The sequence below is a fragment of the Melospiza georgiana genome, chromosome 1, assembly GCF_028018845.1.
Source record: "Melospiza georgiana isolate bMelGeo1 chromosome 1, bMelGeo1.pri, whole genome shotgun sequence".
Classification (NCBI taxonomy): domain Eukaryota; kingdom Metazoa; phylum Chordata; class Aves; order Passeriformes; family Passerellidae; genus Melospiza; species Melospiza georgiana.
In genome coordinates, this window is record NC_080430.1 from 119,862,287 (window position 1) to 119,883,134 (window position 20,848).

Sequence of the window (20,848 nt, forward strand, 5' to 3'; positions counted from 1 at the left end):
AGAGAGAAGAGATATGAAACAGCAAACTGTTACCTCAAACAGTACCCCCTTACTTTCTGTATTTAAACTTAACTCAGTGCTCTGATAGGAAATGAAAACAACACTCCTGTCATATGGTGGGCTTGTGGCATTCAGATTTCTCTAACAGCTACTTAAAAGACCCTTGTTATGCCAGTCAGACACAGTGCCATGCACTGCTGGCACAGAAGTGCTTTTGACGTAAGAAGTTTGGTTTCACTTGTGATTTTATTCAGCTCCTTAGAAACAATAGAGTAGCACAAGCAGCACTGGCTGATCAATCTGAACTGTAGCCACTGGGCAAGTATTAAACACTGCAGAAATAATTTAGCTACCAAGTTCTGTATCTTGGTAGCCACAAAGAGAGAGAGCTGCTGGGAACTTGATCCACATAGCAGCCTTTGGATCCTAACATAATAAAAAACTTCTACCATGACAACTGGTACAAAAATCTGTTAACAGTATGCATCTCCTCTGAGATGTGTTTGTATCTTGAGACTTTAACTGCTTTAAGGGATCTTAATTTATTCCACAGAGGAAGCTCTAACTCTTGCCATCACTTGCATAGTGCAGCATGCACATAAATGAACAGTAACTTGAAGAAACTTAATATAATTCTGATGTGGCACATGTGTCAGCTCACAGAGGTAGACTGGCTCTCCATGTGCTCTCTATATACATGCAAAGTACTGCAAATTTAAATGAGCTTTTTTCAACCCTATTTAAAATCTGCAATGCAGGCTAAACAAAGACCACTGCCTGCCCTCTGTAAACTACAAATAGAACAATTTCTTTTTCTAATAGCTTTATACTAAGCTTTAGAGCAGTCTCAACAGGCAGTCACCCCTGGGGCTAATTAGATGCTGTACCTCACTGAAGAAGTCTCCAGTCACCCCTCCACTCACTCCCTTTTGCCAAATCATGTGCTTTCAACTTTTCCTGAAGAATTACAATCAGCATCAGAGATGGGTTGAGACCTTATTCTCATCTCTATCTGTTTTCAACCCTTAATTTTACCAGACAGAGGTTGCTAACATTTTAGGAACTCTGAATAATTAGGTACAGACAAAAAAACCAGGAAAGACTGTATGATCCAGGATTCTACCAAAGGGATATGGGAAGGAGTGGTGCTGCTAATTTTTATTAGGTGTGTTTTTAAACTCTGCTAGTTGACAGCTAGAACGTTGTCAGAGGCAAAAAAAGCGCACCCACATTTTATTTTACATAGCAGGCAGTTACAGGAGTACTTCACACCTGCCACTTTGCATCTGCCTAGGTAGTCAATGTTTTCTTCCAAATCAGCCCCACACAGGACCCCCCTCACCAGCATACACGGCCTGTGGCTAAACTCAGCCACATCAGCTATTTTTGTACAGAATAAGCCATAGGTGATTTGGAGTGGGAAAGCCAGAGTATAATTTATTTCACTGTACTGCAGAATGCTTACAGTGCTTTGACAGCTGCACACAGAGGCACAGCTAGGAGCCTCTATTTTGCCTCTACCTATCCCATCAGCATTTACTCTTATTATGAGGAAACATGGTAGTGATTATTCCATTATGCTGTACAGAGATAACCCTAGGACAATTCAGGAACTTCCACCAAGATGTAAGCAGTAACTTCCTTGGCAACTGAGTACTTTGCAACTTGGCAATGCGATACCAATGCCACATCTCCCAGTTCAGCTTGTTTTTAGAAGCCTCTAATTTTGCAGTAATTTTTTTTTGTCATATCCCTAGGTCAGAGCAAAAGGGTTTTCTTATTCTTCATCTGACCTCTGAAAAAGTAAAAGCATAAAATTAATGAGCCTGTGTTATGACTTTCCCCCCTCCCCCCAGTTTTATCAAAGCAATTTCTCCAGAAGTGTTGATTTTTCTTAATTTCCCTAATGAAATATGACCTACATAGCATCAGTTATTAAAAAAAGCTAATGTCCAAAAAAGGCCCCTAAGGATCAATTTGAAATAATATTGTCAAGAATCATCTGCTTACCTACTTTTTACAGAAAACTTTGAAATGTAAGCATGTTCTACACACATACAAAAGACCTGCTGTGACATACAGCAAAGGAGTCACTAAAACTGGACATTTGCATTCCTCACTGTCAAACTGAAGATTAATACACTTCTAAAACCACAAGCAGCTTAAAAGAATGGCAAAACATTTAAGAAGGCACCAGATTTTCTTCAGACATTTAAAAAGGGCACCAGTCACACTTTTAGTTATATTATCCTTTATTATTTTACAATGTATTTCAAAAACTTTTACAGATGCCTTAAACTGTTCTACAAGAGCTGCAATACTGTCATAAAAGCACACCTACAGACCGAATGCACAAACGAACTGTAATACCTACTGGTATTGAACCATTAATATCCAAAGAGTGTAGTCTTTTAGTAAATAGATGTGCAGTAATGCAAATGCAAACAGATGTTAATGCAGAAAAACAAAACTCTGCATTCATGGCTATAGAACAGAGGACTTTTCAAACACATTTGGTACTGTAACATTCTAGACAGCAATATGAAGAGCATTACATATTTAAAGCAATACATGCCCTGAAAAGCCTGTATTTTCAATCTGTGCGTGTAAACCTGAATCAAAAATAAACTAGATATATTAAAAAACATGAGACATCTAGTCTGCCAACAAGATTTTGGGTTTCTTTTTTTTCCTTAGAATGAAAATTAACCTGGGTGGGTGAACTCTGACCTGCATTATTATCATTATTATTATTATTTTACATTATCATATCCTCAGCATTTCTGTAGTACTATGACAGGCTGTGGGGTTTTTTTTCTTTATTCCTTGTGCATAGGCACAGCAGAATAACTTTGATGCATTAAATTTCTTTTCTGAGTCTCCAAGTGGTAAATATGATTCATATTATAGCAAATACATTACCACAAAAAAGCACTATATAACAACGTTTATAACATGTTTCAAAGTTCTCAGCTGTATTTCTCTGGTGCAACAAAGCAGGGGCACTGCAGCTTTCAAGCACTGTGTATTGAATCCTCTCAGGCACAGTGTTTACTAACAGCTCAGATATATGTTATTCTCTACCTACAGAAGTTTTGCTTTTATTATCACTTCTGCTCACAGGAATTGCTAAGACATCTTTAGACTTATACTGTCTGTAAGTTACAGGGCAAAGCCAATTGTTTGCATATGTTTTTAAAGCCAAGCTGATGTATTTTCATGGCAGTCTCATGAAAGACATTAGGAGGAAACAGCAATTGCATATCAAGATTGTTAGGGGGAAACAAACAAAAAAAAAAAAAGAGTCAAAATTTACGAGTGTGGCACTGTGGCAAAAGAGGCATTCTGTCCTGCTTTATACTTCAAGTTTAAAGTTTTAGTTACCATTAAATATTTCCTAACAGTAAACACCATTTCTTAATCAAATATAGTCTACATTCCTCTATTTTCTGCAGGCAGAGCTGCAAGGGGTCATCACTACATTAGACCACAGCTTTTTCTGCTAGTCTTCCCAGCTAGCCTAAACAGCAGTCAGTGGTATTTATTAGTTATATATATGTATATATATAAGTCAGTCACACCCATCATTACAAATATGTTCTAGTTTATTTACTGTACAATGTATGTATACATATTTGTGTTTTTTCAGTCCCTTTTTTCTTATCTTAAGCACTCCAATAGTTAAGGGCAGGCTGGGAAAAAAAAAATCAATATACATAAAAGGGTTACACACTTCAAGTCTGTAGTGATTCTAGTTTTAACAGCAAAAGGGGATCCTCATGCTCATGCTGTGAACACAGCTGGCAAAAACAAAGGCCAAAAAAAGAGGCAGACTGTATTTTTCTCTGGAGTCAAAATCTAGAAAATTGAACAAAACAATGTTAGTCCAAAGGGATGTAGAAATTGAAAGGGAGTTTCATTCAATGTAGAACTGGAGCTATTAAGATTTTCTTTCACAGAGGCCCTGAGACAAGTTGAATGGATTCTCTCTACCATGTGTTTCATGTGAAGTCAAACTTAACTTAAAGCTCTAAAGGTATAGCGCAAAGATTTGGTATATAAGAGTGGACCCATTTTTAAAAAGTGAAGCAATAAAATCTACATGAAAAACTAATGAAGGAACAATTTGATTGGAGGCCTCTGTCCTTTGACCCCTGCCCTATCAGGCTTAATGTCCAATAAAATGTAAAATGCAGCATACGTTTGCTTAATCTAAAATTTTCGCGATGATTTATTGCAAATTGCACTTGGCAGTTCACCACACCAATGGAAAACTGGCCCCCTTGTTGGTTCATTCACACAGTCTTTCAACACCAAACACAAGTCACCAGTAGAAAGATCTTGATAGAAAGTTTGCTGCTGTGCTGAGCCAACTTGCTGCACCTTCTGGGTGTGACCCAACACGAGACACTGCTTTGTCCTGCTCCTTAGTAGGGCTCTCATCTTCTGGCAAATACTCAGGTAGATCTGTGTTCTGCTCTACTTCCACTGGAGTATCTTGGAAGGGAACTAGCATCTGGTAAAACACAACAGATTAAAATGGTGTCAGATGTTGTAAAAGAATGAATCAAAGTTATAATATACATGTTTATAATACACATAATACATATGTTCAGGAGGACAGGCAAGCACATTGTGAGACTCCTCCCCATTGCCCTATAGAGCAAGAACATAAATGGAACCAACTATGCTTAGAAGATACACAAGAAGAGGTTCGGCTTACAAGGGAAGAGAAAGCATCAAGGAAATACAGACTACCTTTTAGTGTAGTAGTTGTGAAACAACAGCACATCAGCAAAACCAACCAAGAAAGCCCACCACTTTCACTGTGACCCTTTTCATATCATTATAGAGATAATCAGTTACAGTACTTTCATCCTTCTTCTGAACAGTAATTTCCATGTAACTGTTCTATGGATTCTTATCCTGACACAGGATATCCTTGAGTCCTCTTGTGCTGGATGTCTAACACTCATGCTTAAAAAATTTTGCCTACGACCAGATGTTATGGGCCCAGAGGAGCTGATATTGAAGATACAGCTGAGCTGTAACAATTGGTATTTAGAAAGACAGAGATCCTACCTCCTCACCACTTTCACTTTTCACAACTTGCTGTGCCTTCATAACTTTGGTTGATGCTATCGCTGTTGCCAGCGCCTACAAACACAGAGAAAAAAGCAAGAGCTCAGTGCAACAGAATGCAATAATGTGGGAATCTGGAGGGTTACAAAGCACTTACCTCTGCTTTTAAATCTGAGCGAATTCGGACCACACACCTTTGAACAGCCATTTGAAAGGTAAAACTAATAACACCTTTAATCTTCAACAAGGCTTCTTCACAAAGATTCCTTCGAGACTGAAAAACAAACAAAGTCCCACAACTAAAAAACATACCACGTGACAATGCTCACAATTAATTGTGTTCCTGTATGTCTCAAAGCACATGTGTGCTTGAGTAACAGAAAAACTAACACTTACATTTTAGTGCACAAATATTAGACTCTCTTACCACAAAAGAAAATTTGCTTACACTTTAGAAGTCAAAGAAGGATGGAATCAACTGTAAATAATTAGAGAAAAGTGCTGAAAAGCAAAGAATGTTTTTCTCTGTGTAATCAGCTAAACAGTCCCCTCTGGTTAAGGTCTGATTGACTGAAGTGCTCATTGATGAGTAGTTAGTGTTTAAGTTGCTATTTATCAGACACCTTGGCTCCATACTGACTGAATGCATCAAAGCAGCTGTTGTACCTTTCAGCTGCTTCATCTGTGGCAGCTCACAGACATCATGGCACAGCACACACTTAACTGTTATTTTAAAGGGAAAATACTTGGTTGATAACCCACAGAGTGTTATGTTTAAAGCAAGTGACATCGCCTACTGTGCTGTAACATTACATTGACCCGTGCTAGTTGCATCTGCTACATTACCTTAGAATGTTCCATTTTTTTTTCCCTTTTAATATTTGCACAACATGGTCGCAACAAAAAGAATTAAAGTATACTTGGAGAGACTGCTAGCACAGAAGGGCATAAAAAAGGATGGACTGTATCAGAAATAAGCTGACAGCCTTTAAAACAGGTTTAAAATAATTACTCACTTTTTTTTTCCTGCAAGGTTTTAAATAATTAGTTAATTCAAAGTATATTTGCATTAGTTACCAAATAATCCCTAGTGAGTATTCACATGCACAACAAGCAAATTAAATTCTTTTAATCTTGGAAGAATGAACTGAAGCAGTCTGGGGTTTTTTTTTTTTTAGCAGTTTAGCATATATATTGAAACAATTCATTTGTGTAAGTTTATGTATTGAAACAGGTAACATTTTTGAGTTTCCCAAAAAATACCTTTGTCAGATAGGCTACCTTTACTATAGAAAGGAAGTATTTGATGCAAAGATGATAGGCTGCCTTACACAAGTGAAAGTTGAAACCTACATCTGGACACAGTAAGCAACACTTTCATAGCTACTTAGCCTAAAAAAATAAATTTATACATGGGTGTGTAGCAATTCTGTGACAGAATTTAGCTTTTTACTCTTAAGATCCCAGGTGAATCACAGGCACCTCAGTTTAATTTGAAATGAGGCTTTCCATGATCAGAAAACTGGTGAATAATTTCTTAAAAGAAAAAACTTATTAATGTCCACACAAACTCTGTAAAAAGCTGGCAGCTTGGCAGCCACCAGCTTTCCTGCACAGACATACTTTGCAAAATGCATTTCGCAGGCAGGCAGCCACAAACCCAGCAATAACAACCCACAAACACAACTAAACATACTTGGTATGGTTTACTACCATACTCTGCATGGTACTCCTGAAGCATGGGCACAGGCAAAATTTAGGTTATTTCCTTACACATCAAACCCTGATTACCATGCCTCTCACAAACACTACTATAATGTACAGACTAGAAAACTGACTGAGGGGCATGCCACAAACTCCTGAGCTACTGCCTTATTTTTTACCTTTATCACCAAATTTAATAATTAGATCTTAAAACACCACATTAAAGAACAAATGACCTTTCCCCTCTCTTCCTGAAACAGTCAATTATCTACTATTTGAGGTTTCGAAATCCACAAGCATTTGCAGGACCTGCAACCACTCCTGACAGCAGTTTCCATTTACAAATGGAAATGACTGAGAACACCATGTCTAAAGCTCTGTGTTTACTCACTATGCCTCTTCAAACTCATACATGCAACCTAATATTCTCTGCTACTTATGTCAGGAATTAACTATTGAAGGAAACTAAATGGCTTTTGTTGCTCACAAGCTTTAACACCCTCCTAGTCCCAACTTACCATAACACTTAAAACAGCATTACAGGGATGTTTAACTTCTGGTGAGCATCTTTTAACATTTCTTTAATCATCTGATGAAATACAGAGCTACATACACCAGCTATCTCAGTCTGTGCACAGACAGACCTTCCTTTAACAACAAGCTAGGAAAACATGCTGGTGTGATCTACCTGCAGTGTTGCTCTCTAAAGATGAATATCTAAATACCCTATACTTTTTCACAATACCTTTACCTCAGCATTGCAGAGACAAAACTCACAAATATTGCTAAGTTCCATTTGTTGAAGAAAAAGACATGCTTTTAAGATAGAACTGGACTACAAGCAAAATATCTAAACTCACAAAGTAGAAGTGGATGAAATTTCTTGCTTGGAGATACCTGTAAACAAACAAATCAACTACAAGCTTAAAAACAACAACCTATGGGACTGAATTTAAAAAATTTCACAGAGTAGCAAAGCCAATGGTGTTGACAAAGCACTGCCTTTCTAGCTAGAGCAAGTGCTGGAAGGCCAAAACGCTAAAAAATATTTGTATAAAGTGAGCTAGAGCAGCATGTTATTTCTAAAGGAATTAACGATGGTCTTGTGAAAACAGAACAGTGGGTATGCTGTTGGTAAACTGGGCCTGTGGACATGCTTACTTGGCAGAATGTAAAGCAACAAAGCAAAGGATCAGGTTTGATCATTTAAAATGGGTACAAAACTGAAAGATACAGAGTCCGGAGGGCACTTGTGGATAACGTGCTTAAACAGCCTACATGCTGTTTGGCAGCCGTAAAAAGGCAAACATGGCCCTGGGGTGTTATCTACAGGGGTATGGTAGATAAATCTGTAGAAGTTATTCTGACATTACATAAAGACTCAGTGAGACCTCATTAATTCAAATGCCATTCTGGTCACTACAGTAGAAAAGATCTCACAGACAATGAAAAGATGCAGCAAAACCAGCTCAAAGAAAATACAGCATTTCTAGATTAAGAATAATAACAAACCTCCCAGTGTCTGAAATCTCTCTTAACTAAAAGGAAACTTTTTTAGATAAACACACTTGTACAACCACAAGAGATCCTTAAGTGAAAAATCCTGAAGGTACTTTGTTCACTCTATTCTTTCTCAAAAAACCATCAAGAAAACTGCCTTGAAGCTTCTTTAGGTGTTCTGAGTAAGCTCAATTTATGCAGTATTTTATACATATCTCACACTTCAAAATACAATTCACAGAAATTGCTGACAATTAATGATATCACACAGGTAGCCTCACTGGGTTTCTGGGGTTAAAATAACTCTCAGTACAGCATGCCTTATTTACACAAACTCTGAAGGTTTCCTTACCGAATCATCAAGGCCATCTATATGCAAAACCACTGTCTTGGCACGCTTATTTGTGCTGCCGAGGAAAAACTGTGCTTTCCGCCGACGATAATTCATCTCGTTCACACTGTCCATGTCTGACATGTTGGAAGACTGAAGGATATCATAGACTTCAGAAGCCAGGAGTTTAGTCTCTCCTGGTGTAGTGGTCCTGAAAGAAAAAAAGGGACTAAGATTTCCACGTATTTGTTTTCACATTAGTACTGCAAAAAGCTATTGATTACATCCTTGCAACTGGAATATTCCACGTGGTACAGTCAAGATGTAGCAAAAATATTAAGTGGGGAGAGCAGAAATTGGGTAAAACTATTTTCTTTTCCCAATTCTAATTTTTATGTCAATTTTTTGATTCTATGCTCATTATAAACACATCTGTTCTGAAACAACATGAACACAGTTTACATTGGTTTGACAACTACAAGCCAAACATGGCAGTGCATGGTCAGCGTTCCAGGGTTACTTTGTGTTGAGCTTTATTTTTTTATAACAGAACTTCTCCAATCACCTTGTGACATGTTTTGTTTCCTACTTTCCTTGCTACATAATAAAAATAATTTCTCTGTAGAACTGGCATCTTTCCCGAAGTTTTCTTCTCCAAATTTACTGAGCATCAGTAGCACAGCAGAAACACAAATTTTCTTGAAGAATCCAAAGGCTATTCCTGATTAGACTAAAATTTATGGTATAAATTATATGATAGCATTTTTTTAGATAGAAAAAAGTAGACTCAACATATATTGAATTGTTAAGATTTAATTTAAACTAATTTTAATCAGGTACTAATATAAATCTGTTGCCCAAATTCAGCCCTGTTTTAATTATGCTAGTGACTTTAAGCTTTGTGTAGAAACAAAATTATTACTGCATCAACTTGCAATTAATTTTAAAATGATGAATGACAGCTTTGCTGCTTTGTTTAGCAAACACTAAGTAAGTAACAAGTACCTTTAGATTTTTTTTTCCATTTGACTTCCTTAATTACCAGCCATTAAACACATTTTCCATCCTACCATATGGACAAGAGAGAATACTAAAGCAAGCATGTTAGGAGTTCTCGGCTTGTGGGGGTCTCAGCTAGCCTTTTTTTTTACTTCTCTGCACCTTGTTTTGAACAGCACCCATTTGGAAAGGAAAATGTCAGTTCTTCAGATAATTCAGTGGATTAACAACATTCAGAGGGGGAAAAAAAAAGAAAGATAAATAAGCAGTAATAAGCAAATAACCAAGACCTAGAAAGGGAAAGCATTCCAACATATGTTCAGTTTTAAATACATGCTCATGTTCTGCTTTCCTATACTGAGAAATTGCTTATGTTAATTCACAGAAAAAAGTGCTGGGAACTCACAAAGATTTCAACTTCATCCTTCCATCATTTATTAGTTAAAGTAATAGAACTGATAATAAAGCCATGCCACGGGATGTCCTGAGGTAGTAATAAAACAGCTTTTGCTAAAGTGATAGCTTATCAAGAGATTAAGGAATTAACCCACCTATTAGTTTTGCCAATTTCTTTCAACAACAATCCTGTCAGTATCAAGTGATTTACAACAGACAAGTTTTATTTTTGGTAAATTTAAATGCAGCTCACTAAGCAAACTACTGAAAATGTCACTACTCCACCTACAGCACCCACTATGCAGTTGGTAAGGGGTTTTGCTTCAAAACAATTGTACTATTGCATCAGAGAGTTAAAGTCAGAAATAAAGGCATCCTTAATACTTGCCTTAATATATGTGTGTGTGTATATATATGCAAAAATATACTAAGCTATGCAAAATAAAGAGAATTTAAAGCTGTCACTATGTCAGCAAATATAAAATATTCAAATGCCTGAAACAAAAAAGTCAACAGTGATTTTCATATATGTTTTATTCTCCCAACATTATAGTTGGCACAGTTCTTGAAAACTAATGATCTGCTATTAACTGCACAACTGAAACAACCTGTTGACTTTAAAACACAAAAGTAAATTGGGTCTTATTTGACACAGTCATTCCAAGATCTTCCTAAAACAAGTCTATACTGATAAAGTTTGAGCATACACACACACACTCTCAAACAACATACTCAGATAATTTCCTGTATTTTTCCAAACAGAGGATTACCACTATCTACCACTAAGTTACCCCTATTACCTTAAAAAAAAAACAAAAACAAATGCAAGACTTTAATCTTATTTAAAGAGAATCAGCAATAAGCAACTGACTGTGTAATAAAAAGCAGCAAGAAACTCAGACACTACACTACAGGACCAAGGACAATGGCTGCCACTTAGAAGTAACAGATTGCAAAACAATCCCAAGTGAAGGTGTACACCAGTTTTACACTGCAGAAACAAAATACTATACTTCCAGCAACTCAGTTAAACAAAGATGCCCAAAATGCCTGACAAAACCTTCTACAATTTAAAATATACTAGTAAAATGAGTGAATACAAGTTTTCAGCCACCTGTTATTCTGTCATTAAAGCAATTTCTGCAACAGCTGTAAAATAACAGAAACATTTATATCTTAATATCAGATAAGATAAAAGGAAAATTTTTGTGACGAACATGGTGAAACACTGGCACAGATTGCCCACAGAAACAGAAGATGCCCTATCTCAGGAACCGTTCAACATCAAATTGGAAAATTCAGTTGCAGATATCTCCTCTCATTGCAGGGGGTTTGGACTAGAGGATCTTTAAAGGTCCTTTCCAACCCAAACTACTCTAAGATTCTGTGGTCTTTAAGGGGAAAAAATACCTATCTGGAAGCAAGTATAATAAAGCCTCTTGGTTGCAAAACCAAGGTGATGTTCAGTGGTGAGTCTGTTTCCTTACATACTATATTCCTAATAAAAACAAATACAATGAAACTGCACATAAAATGAAACCACAAAACAGTGGAAGTTTTGGTTTTTTCTAAAACTACTCTAACTCATGGGCTGTGGTTTTGTTGCCTAAAATGAGAAAATGTTGAGGGCACTGACACCAGTCCTCCCAGCACCAGTGTGTCAGCAGTTTCAGCTAACACTGCCCTCAGCTGTGTGAGCCAACCTCTTGCCACCATCAGAGCAGCACAAGGGAACTCTTGCTCTCTCCCACTCCAGGACGGCACTTTAGTCACCACTGAAGGTGCAGGTGCATACTATAAATTCACTGTGCAGCTAGAGCTTGTTTGAGAACACTCCATCAGTGAAAATCTCACCAAGGGACACAGTACCGCCCCCACTGCTGGAGGTTTTCAAGATACAGTTGGACAGGACATGAGATAGTCTCATCTAGGTCCCCTTTCCCAGGAAAGGTAGGACCAGATCATCTTCTGAGGGGCCTTCCAAGCCGGGCTGTTCTGTGATTCTATGACTAGTGTTCTGCTACCCTGCTAGGGAAATAGCAGCATCTACTTAGAGCAGAATAACAGTTGGCAATAGCTGGTTACCATCTCTTTCAGAGACGGTAACATCTTACATTACTTCAGCAAGACTCAGAAGATGCCTGTCAGAAACTCAAGCCTTTAATTTTCACTGTCTTCCAGAATTCCTGTCATCCTAGATTGCTGCCTGTCCTTCCATCATGTTTACCCAAGGCTGGCTGTGTAAGAAGTATGAACACAGAATCCAAGTGACACGTGCTGTATCTGTCATAAGAGGATACAAGAAATAGTTCTCATTTTCTACACTATTATTAGAAATAACTTTTTAAACATGGTCCAAGTACTGCAGAGGTTTTATTAGCATGGCAAGACATTTTTTAAAGTTCCTGCTAACCTTAAAGGACATGAAAACTAATGGCTACAACTCCAAAGGTGTGTGTGATGTGGGCAGAGTATGGATACTAGGAAAGAATGTGTAAGCAGTGTACAGCATTATGGCTGTGACTGAAGTAAACACACAGCATCATAAATTATAACAGAAGGGCATGACAACCTTCCTACTACAGCTTCATCTGATGCAAAGGTAACAGAGACTTAAGTCTCCTCCTTTAGAAGAAGCACAAAGACTGAGAAAGACTAATATAGTGATTTTCCCCTTTCAGAGAAGGGCAAGACATAAATAAGTTTATAAATACATACATGAGGGCGTGAAACTGTAAAAGATAATCTTATCCTTTTTTAAGCTGTAATATTTTATGCATATTTTTAAAAATAAACATGTGTACTTACTTGTAAATTACATACTAACTGCTGCACCAGAGGAAACATGCAACTGTAACTCTGCTCAGAGTAGAGCAGGCCCTGTGCACAAGCACAGGAACTATTACATGCCTTTCCTTAATGGCATCCATTGTGCTCTCAATACACATTAGCCAAACATGTAACACACTACAACAGCATTTCATTACTGTGTTTCTACTGAGCTTATAACCTGGACACAGGAGGTTTCCAAATAAAAATAAAAGAGGGAATTTTTCTTTACCCAAGACTCAATTACATCCCAGACTCCATTGAAAGGAGATTTATGTCATTTAATTCCAGAAGTTTCACTTCTGTAGTAATTCTGCTTTTGGATGTACTTGGTCAGTCTGCCCACTACCCACAATAAAGATGGCAAAGTTAATTGTCCATTTATAAAATTTCAAGGCTCTGATAATATCTGAACCCCTGGGAAGGTGATGGAAAAAATCTGAAGGTGGTCAGGAAGGGTGAACCCAGATTCACAAAGACAAAGTCATGCCTGAGCACCCCAGGAACCTTCTACAATGAAACAACCGGCTTCACTAGGATGGGAGAGCAAATGGCTACTGTCTGTTGACACTGGCCCTTCCCCACAGAGAAGCTGATGCAGGATGGACTGGCTGACCAGACTGAGATGGGGACTGAAAACTGGCTAGATAGCCAGGCCCAGAAGGTGGTGATCAAGGCCATGAAACCCAGCTGGAGGTCAGTATCTAGCAGTGTACAGCAGGGATCAACACCAGGTCCCATGTTCTGTTCAGTATCTTCATTAACTATCTGGGTCACAATGGACTCTTAACAAGATGTGCAGATGACACAAAACAGGAAGGAGTGACAGATACATCAGACAGCTGTGCCAGACAGACCTCAAGAGGCTGGAAAAATGGGCTGACAGGCATCTCATCACGTTCAACAAGGGAAAGTGCAAAGACCTGCATCTGGGGAAGAACAGCCCCAGGCACCACTCAGATCAGGCACAATCTCTGAGCGAGCAGCTGGAAAGGAGCTTTGCAAAGAACCTGTTCAACACAAAGATCAGCATCAGCCAGCAAAGTGCCCCTGCAGCCACGGTTACTGGTTATCCTGGGCTGCATTGGCAGGAGTGCTACCAGCAGATAAAGGGAGGTCATCCTGCCTCTTTCATCAGCAGTGCTGTGGCCAGGTCTGGGTTCCCAGTACACAAGATGTATGAACACGCTGCAGAGTCCAGAAAAGGGTCAGGAAGATGATTACAGGGCTGATGAAAGAAGGGAGAGAGATCTGGGATGGTTGAGCCTAGAGAAGGCTTGGGGAGAGCTTATCAATGTACATAAATACCCAAAAGGGTTGCAAAGAGGACAAAGCCAGGACCAGAAGCAAAGGGCACAATCTGAAAAACAAGGAAACAGTTTTCCACTGTGAGGGTGACTAAGCACTGGCAGAAGCTGTCCAGACAGGTTGTAGAGTCTCCATCCCTGGAGATACTCAAAAGCTTCCTGGACATGGTTCTGGGCAATGTGGTTTAGGTGACTATGTCTGAGTAGGAGAGAGCTGGACCCATGACCTGCAGAGGTCCCTTCCAAACTCAATCACCCTGTGAGTCTATGAACACATATCAAGAAGTCACTAAGTAAATTCAAACAGCAACATACATGGAACACACCTATTTTTACCTACTTGTGGATCTCTAATCTTTCAGGGTAAGAATATTTTAGCAGATAGGCTTTTTTGTAAGTAAAGCAAAAATTTATTTAATTTCCTGCCAACTATTTTCCTTACACACTGTCTTCCAAAGTGCTCTGCATGACAGCTTACATAATTCTAATGCATTTGAAAATTACAAAGACTGATTTCAGAAACTTCCTGCTCTCATATTTAGACTTAGAGTTCACTGCTCAGTCCTAAATTGTTCTATGTTAAAGCATCATGAACTAAAGGCAAGACTAAATGTAAAAAGGAAGGCATCATTCTCAAAGTCATTAGAACTTGTCATTGAGTACTGCTGATGTTTTCATCTTCCTAGAATCATCCTTGAATGCTTAAGGTTGGAAGAGGACCCTGAAGATCAACTAGTTCCAACCCTCCTGCCATGGGCAGCAACACCTTCAACTACACCAGGGTTACTCAGAGCTGCATCCATCGTGGCCTTGAACACCTTCAGGAATGGCGCACCCACAGCTTCCCTAGGCAACCTGTTCCACCTTAGCTTATAGCAAGATCTTATTACACACAGTCATCACAGAGAAACTACGCCTTATAATAACAATTTAGAAACTTCTAACACAAAACGTAAAAATCCAATAGTTCACTGGTTCAAACATGACACTGACTTCAGGAGAACACTGCTCCCAGGTTTCTCACTCCAAATATGTAATTTCTTTGTAATTCTACTTCGTGCAACAACTGTGTTTAGTAAATAAGAGTATAAAGCCAAAGATGAGCTCACACAGGCAAACTAAAGAAATATTTTAATCTCAAGTAACTTCATAACATAGATCAAAAAGTCAGTACATATCAGCTCACTCAGTTTACACTGTTACTCTCTGAATCTGATGTAGTTCAAGAGTATTCAATTTGTAATTTATGGACCAATCTGAGCTGGTACTGATGGGCCTATTTTCTCCAGGGCTGCTCATGAGCAAGAGAACCAAAGACAGACACAGAGACCATTCTCAGTTTTAAGTCTAGAATTGGGCATCACTTGCATCTCAAGGCTGACCTGTGAGGCTGTCCTGTGCAGAACCAGGAGCTGAACTCGATGGTCCTCGTGGACCCCCTCCAACTGAGGATGTTTTATGATTCTCAGGATACACAGAGAAGAACTACAGCTCATTCACCTCCTCATGGAGAAGAGCTACAGCTCATTTGTGTAAACTGAGAAACCTCTATGAGAAAATGGCAACCAGAGGTAGCCTCTATGATAGAACTCACGGCCCAGAACTCTGTTAAGATCCAAGCAAGGAAACTGATACAGGAGAATGGTACATTTGCAGTACACCACTTACATAACAACACTTTTCACATAGAGACTGTGTGTACTATATATATTTTCAGTTAGCATGGCTCCATAAGAAGGGAGCACGACATATAGCCTTACAAATCATGGACAAAGGCTGTGACACAGCCAAACAGAAAAGGTGGACATGCACTGGATGGCTCATCACTGAGCTCTTGCTCACTAATACTTGGGAAACCAAACAAAGAAAAGAGCAGCTCTGTAAAACCAAAAAGAAAAGTAGCTAACAGTGGTGAAGGAAAGATAAACTCTAAACACAAAATAAGGAAACAGATCTAGACATTTTAAAGTTAGCCCAAGAAAAATTTCCTGTATTGACATCTCAAGAATTTTACACAGTAACGGACAGTAGAACCTTAAAATGCAGATCTGTAAAAAGAATCCGCAACACAATTCAAGTGTAACGAATATGAAGAGTTTGAAGATGAAAAATATCTTCATTATCCAAGTTAAGGCTCTAATATTAGACAAGACCTTGGCAAATGCCATCCTAAGTAACTTACTCATAAATTAAAAGTATCAACAACTCTCTGACATAACTTACAGAAGAATCCTAAATCACTGAACATAACAAAGAACTAAATGTCATTTTTCCTTCTAAAACATTAGTTTGAGAGACCTCATCTACAGAGTGATGCAAGTACCTTTCCAAAAAGTTAGAGAAAACCTATCATCACATAAAAGCAGATATTTTCATTTGATCCCAATCCTCTTCATACATGCAAGCACTGTCCCTATATTCTTCCCTAAGATCCTGAGTAGTGATATTTTCAACCATCATTTTATTTCCATAAACAAACTTAATTCATTACAATGCATATAGTAGCCCATATGACACAAAAAGCACAAGTAAGAATTTCATGGATTGACACAAATTCTATCACTGTTTTATCACTGTTGGGCAAGTGCATGCATGTCAGAACATTTAAAGTACATACACAGTAGAGATTTATCATTTAGTCATGGGTAACAAATGGCTAGCCAACATATACTCAGATCACTATGCTTTAAGACCACTCATGTATTTGTTTCCAGGGAACAATTTCTTTTGCAATACTTTCTTCCTATACTTAAAGACAGAAGTTGTTTCCAGCAACTAAAGGGAGCAGTAAGCTGCAAAGAGTTGTTACATTCTGTAAGAGCGGGCTGGGAAATCACTAATCTTTGATTTTAGAAGTGAGACACAGTGATTGACATGGTTTTGATGAAAACTTTGAGCATGAATGACAACCCTAAAGAAAGAGCATGGTATTAGAGAAAAAGCAATCTGTTTCAAGACAGTTATCTGATCTAGCTGCTTTTCTGCCTGTTCTGCTCCAGTGCCAGGGCAAGATTCTTTCTTATCTCCATGAATGCTGCTCTTTCTTGTAAGTTTTTAGTGCATCCTGTGATGCAGTGGGCTCACTCATAAGCACGTGACTGCTCTCCTGACTCCTTCCAGGCAGCAGGCAGGTTATTTGAAAACAGCTTGAAGAGTAGCATGACTTCAGCACACACCTTCTCAGAATCCCGGTATGGTGCTACTACCATGCTACACCTCAGTTCCCTCTAGCCCCAAAAACACAGCAAAGACCAGATAATATCACAGAGCAGCTGATAAAATGATTACCACCTGCTTTCTGAAAAGAAAAATGTCAAAATCCTGAAGAATACAGACAGCAGGATCCTTATGTTGGTCAATAACAGTATAGAAAGCATAGTAATGGATCAACAACAGGAAAAACAATTTGAAAGTGTAGAATGGGAAAAAAAAAGAGAGCCTGCAGGACTGGGCAAGCTTTAAGTGACAGAATAAGCAGCAGCACCATGGATCTTCAAACCCCAAAACCAAGCAGGTGGACTGCTCAGTGAACCTAAGCCCAGCCTGAGGACAGCAGGGTTATGTGCCTGCACTCCAGGGGCATCAACCACGTGCTCCAAGGTGGCTGCACCACGGCAACAAGGCAAGGTCTCACATTTTCCTAGAATGCTCCCTAGAACTACAAGATCCCTGTCACTTGGCCAGCCTTTGCTCCCTAGAACTGCAAGATCCCTGTCACTTGGCCAGCCTTCCACACACTACTCCTGTCATAGCTGTGACAATTTGACCAGGAGACACTAAACTAAAAAACTTGTAATGAACAAGGAAATCTGATGTCTTAAGACTGATTTTGTACTTAACAAGACATACCCCACTGAAATTAGGAGTAAGGATTGGATTTCACAATGCCACTTCCAGCTCAGTTTACATCATATACCTACTGAACCTGAAGATGTACAAAAACCCCATGAAATTGCTAGAATGTCCTGAAGACTGTTGAAAACAAGCAAACAAAACAACCTAAATATTAAAAAAGTTGTAAGTAAGAGTAAAATCACAGTACAATCCCACTAACTGCTGTAAAATCAGCAACTGTGATATAATTTAAACATATAGCAATTGATTAATTACCCATACTTAACACATTTTCCTGATTCATTCTATTGTCCTCTGATCACAAGAAGTGAATGAACTTCCAAGAACGGGATAACGGATTTGAACATATGCCATATGCTTAACCCAGCTATTCATCCAATTTTGTTTAACTCTTGCTATTTATACACTAAATGGAAAATCAACTTCTGATCTCCCACAGCTTGGTATCTACCATATGGACATACTCTACATTAAAAAAAAAAAGATGCAGGGCCTGTTAACTCAAGTAAACTCAAAAGGATTCATAGCAGCATTTGCTAGACAAGAGTCCACATAAAAGACAAACTCCATGTTGAAATTCACAGTAGCTGATTCCAATATCTTGCCTGCTAATGAACAGTAATAATTTCATGGATGGCAAAAATCATGTTTATTATAGGGTTCCAACAAATTGCATCAGGGCTAAAAAAAAAAAAAAAAATCTTAAGAGCAACAACTGTCTCTGGTCCTTTACAATGAAAGATGTAAAATGTTTGCATTAAAAAGCCAGGTCTTCCTGGAGATGATGCTGTGGTGACCAGGTAGAGGCACTGGTAGTGCTGAAATCAGTCTCAGCACAGAAGCACTTTAGAAACATCTTGGAGGAAGCCAACCACTTTCTTGTACTATCAGCATGCTAACAGCACTAAGTATGTAATATAATAATAGTTGATTATAGTCTATAATGATTTGGAAAATTCATTTCTATCTTAAAATCTCTACTGTTTATTTTAGTTTTTAAAAGTGAAGTTAATCTGATTATTTCTCTGAAATTTACAGGAGAAAAGTTTAAAAAAAAAGAAAACAAAGGGTTTGAAAGCTCTAAGATTCAGGCTTCCCTGAACAAAGCCTGTATAAATAATACAAATTAAACTGCAGCAGCAACCTGTCCCAGAGGAAAAAAATGCAGGTTTAATCTGTGTAAGCATATCTATGTCTAAGCTTTGTATTTGATTAATTTGCTAATATAGTTAATATTAATTCAGTAGAGACTCAAAGTAGGTAACTATTGAAACATCTTGTTTTCCTACTCTTACACTACTTAATTATTAGCAAGGAACTGACTGTTTTATTTTTAAGTAAGCCAGTATTAACAGCTTCATTTCTAACCAAAGGGACTGCAGTCCCCATGCAAAATAGGCTGAAGCATACAACAAAAGGTTGTATGTTTAAAAGAAGTGTTGTAGGAACTTGATGATGTACTGTATAAATACAGCATGTGCTAACAATTTAAATTTGTTTCAAGTTATTAGAGAGGACTTTCTACTACAAAATCCAATGGAAATCCTGCCAAAAAAATATCGTAGCAGGTACTGCAAAACAACAAAGTATCAGAACATATTCCTGGATAGAAATACATCCAACTGAGAATCACATAAAATTCACTTCCTTCTGAAATAACAGCTCCATCCAGAAACTACTTATGAAGGCTGTATCATCATTAGTAAGTTCCTCTGTAGCATTTATTGCCTGTAATACCCAACTGAAACCATCTAAGTTCTAATCACACACCAGCACCTTATTATGTTTATTGATCAAGCAGCCCTCATGAAAAAAAAAAAAAAAAAAAGACTAAAAAAAGGGTAATCCACTTATGGTTTCCTAGAAAAAAATCTCCAATTTTTTGGGATGCTTACTATGAAGGTCAAGGACCAGGGACAAATACCATCTGTGGACAAGGTCACTGTAAACCAAATGTAGACATTTGACACTGGTAGGAGAAGGTGAGAAACCTCACAGTGTTAAGAATGTATCAATGCCCTTTTTGTAAGTAAATTACTGCAGCCTACAATACTGTCAATCCACACCTGCATTGGATTAAATACTTCAGCACACAATTTGTTACTTTAATTTCAAAGCACCTTAAGCCTTCTTAGCTCTTAATTTTAGTAAACATCAGTAAAAGTCAGCATACTAAAGAATCTACCTCAGCAGTTTTTCTTGTAAACTCAATAGTAACCAGAGAAGGTCACTGTATTCCTGAAATGCTTTCACCACCAGCTGATGACAAGGTTTATCGAGCATTAGAAGTGTCTGTTACCATTGGAGGCATTGCCATTACTAATCCTGACTATTCTGCCAATCCACTTAAATCTCTACCCCTCAACACAGGTACAGAACTGCCCCACAAAAGGCAAAGAAGCTGCCTTTGGCACACCATGTCAGGCAGATCTTGAGGCACCAAGTTCAGCATTAGTATTTGTTTCCAATCCTGCAGTCAGCAGTTACTTAAATATCAACTCAGATTCTATCTTTTTTAACATACAATATTGTTATTATATGTTATAATATATAATATTGTGTCTCACTCTGTAAACCACTTCTTTTTTTATAATCAACATTTCTGAGTTCTCTGTTTAAATATAAATTCTGCAAAAATATAGGAAGTAAATAATCTTAAATGATTTCCTAAAATATTTAACTCTCTGTTTCCGCCAATTTCTAAATAAAGAAACTGGATAAGACAGTTGAGCACAAAAGGCTTTTAAATAGACGTGGTTTTAATAAAGTTATTTTATTCTTAATAACTTTTTCTCAGTGTCTCAAAGTTCTCCATTTTTTAAATTCTGCAATACTCATCACAATA

At 38.0% G+C, this 20,848-nt stretch overlaps 1 protein-coding gene across 2 annotated transcripts in view; it reads right to left on the reverse strand.

Moving 5' to 3' along the window:
• Positions 1 to 2,234: 2,234 nt before the first annotated feature.
• The window catches only part of ARMC1 (armadillo repeat containing 1), a 33,913-nt gene continuing 15,299 nt past the window's right edge, over positions 2,235 to 20,848 (reverse strand). For both annotated transcript variants that reach the window (XM_058039427.1, XM_058039435.1), the window contains exons 4-7: positions 8,639 to 8,828; positions 5,240 to 5,356; positions 5,083 to 5,157; positions 2,235 to 4,516 (exon numbers count right to left, since the gene is read on the reverse strand). In XM_058039427.1, the coding sequence (XP_057895410.1) occupies positions 4,325 to 4,516; positions 5,083 to 5,157; positions 5,240 to 5,356; positions 8,639 to 8,828 (574 nt within the window). In that variant the 3' untranslated portion in view covers positions 2,235 to 4,324. The remainder of the gene's footprint in view (positions 4,517 to 5,082; positions 5,158 to 5,239; positions 5,357 to 8,638; positions 8,829 to 20,848) is intronic.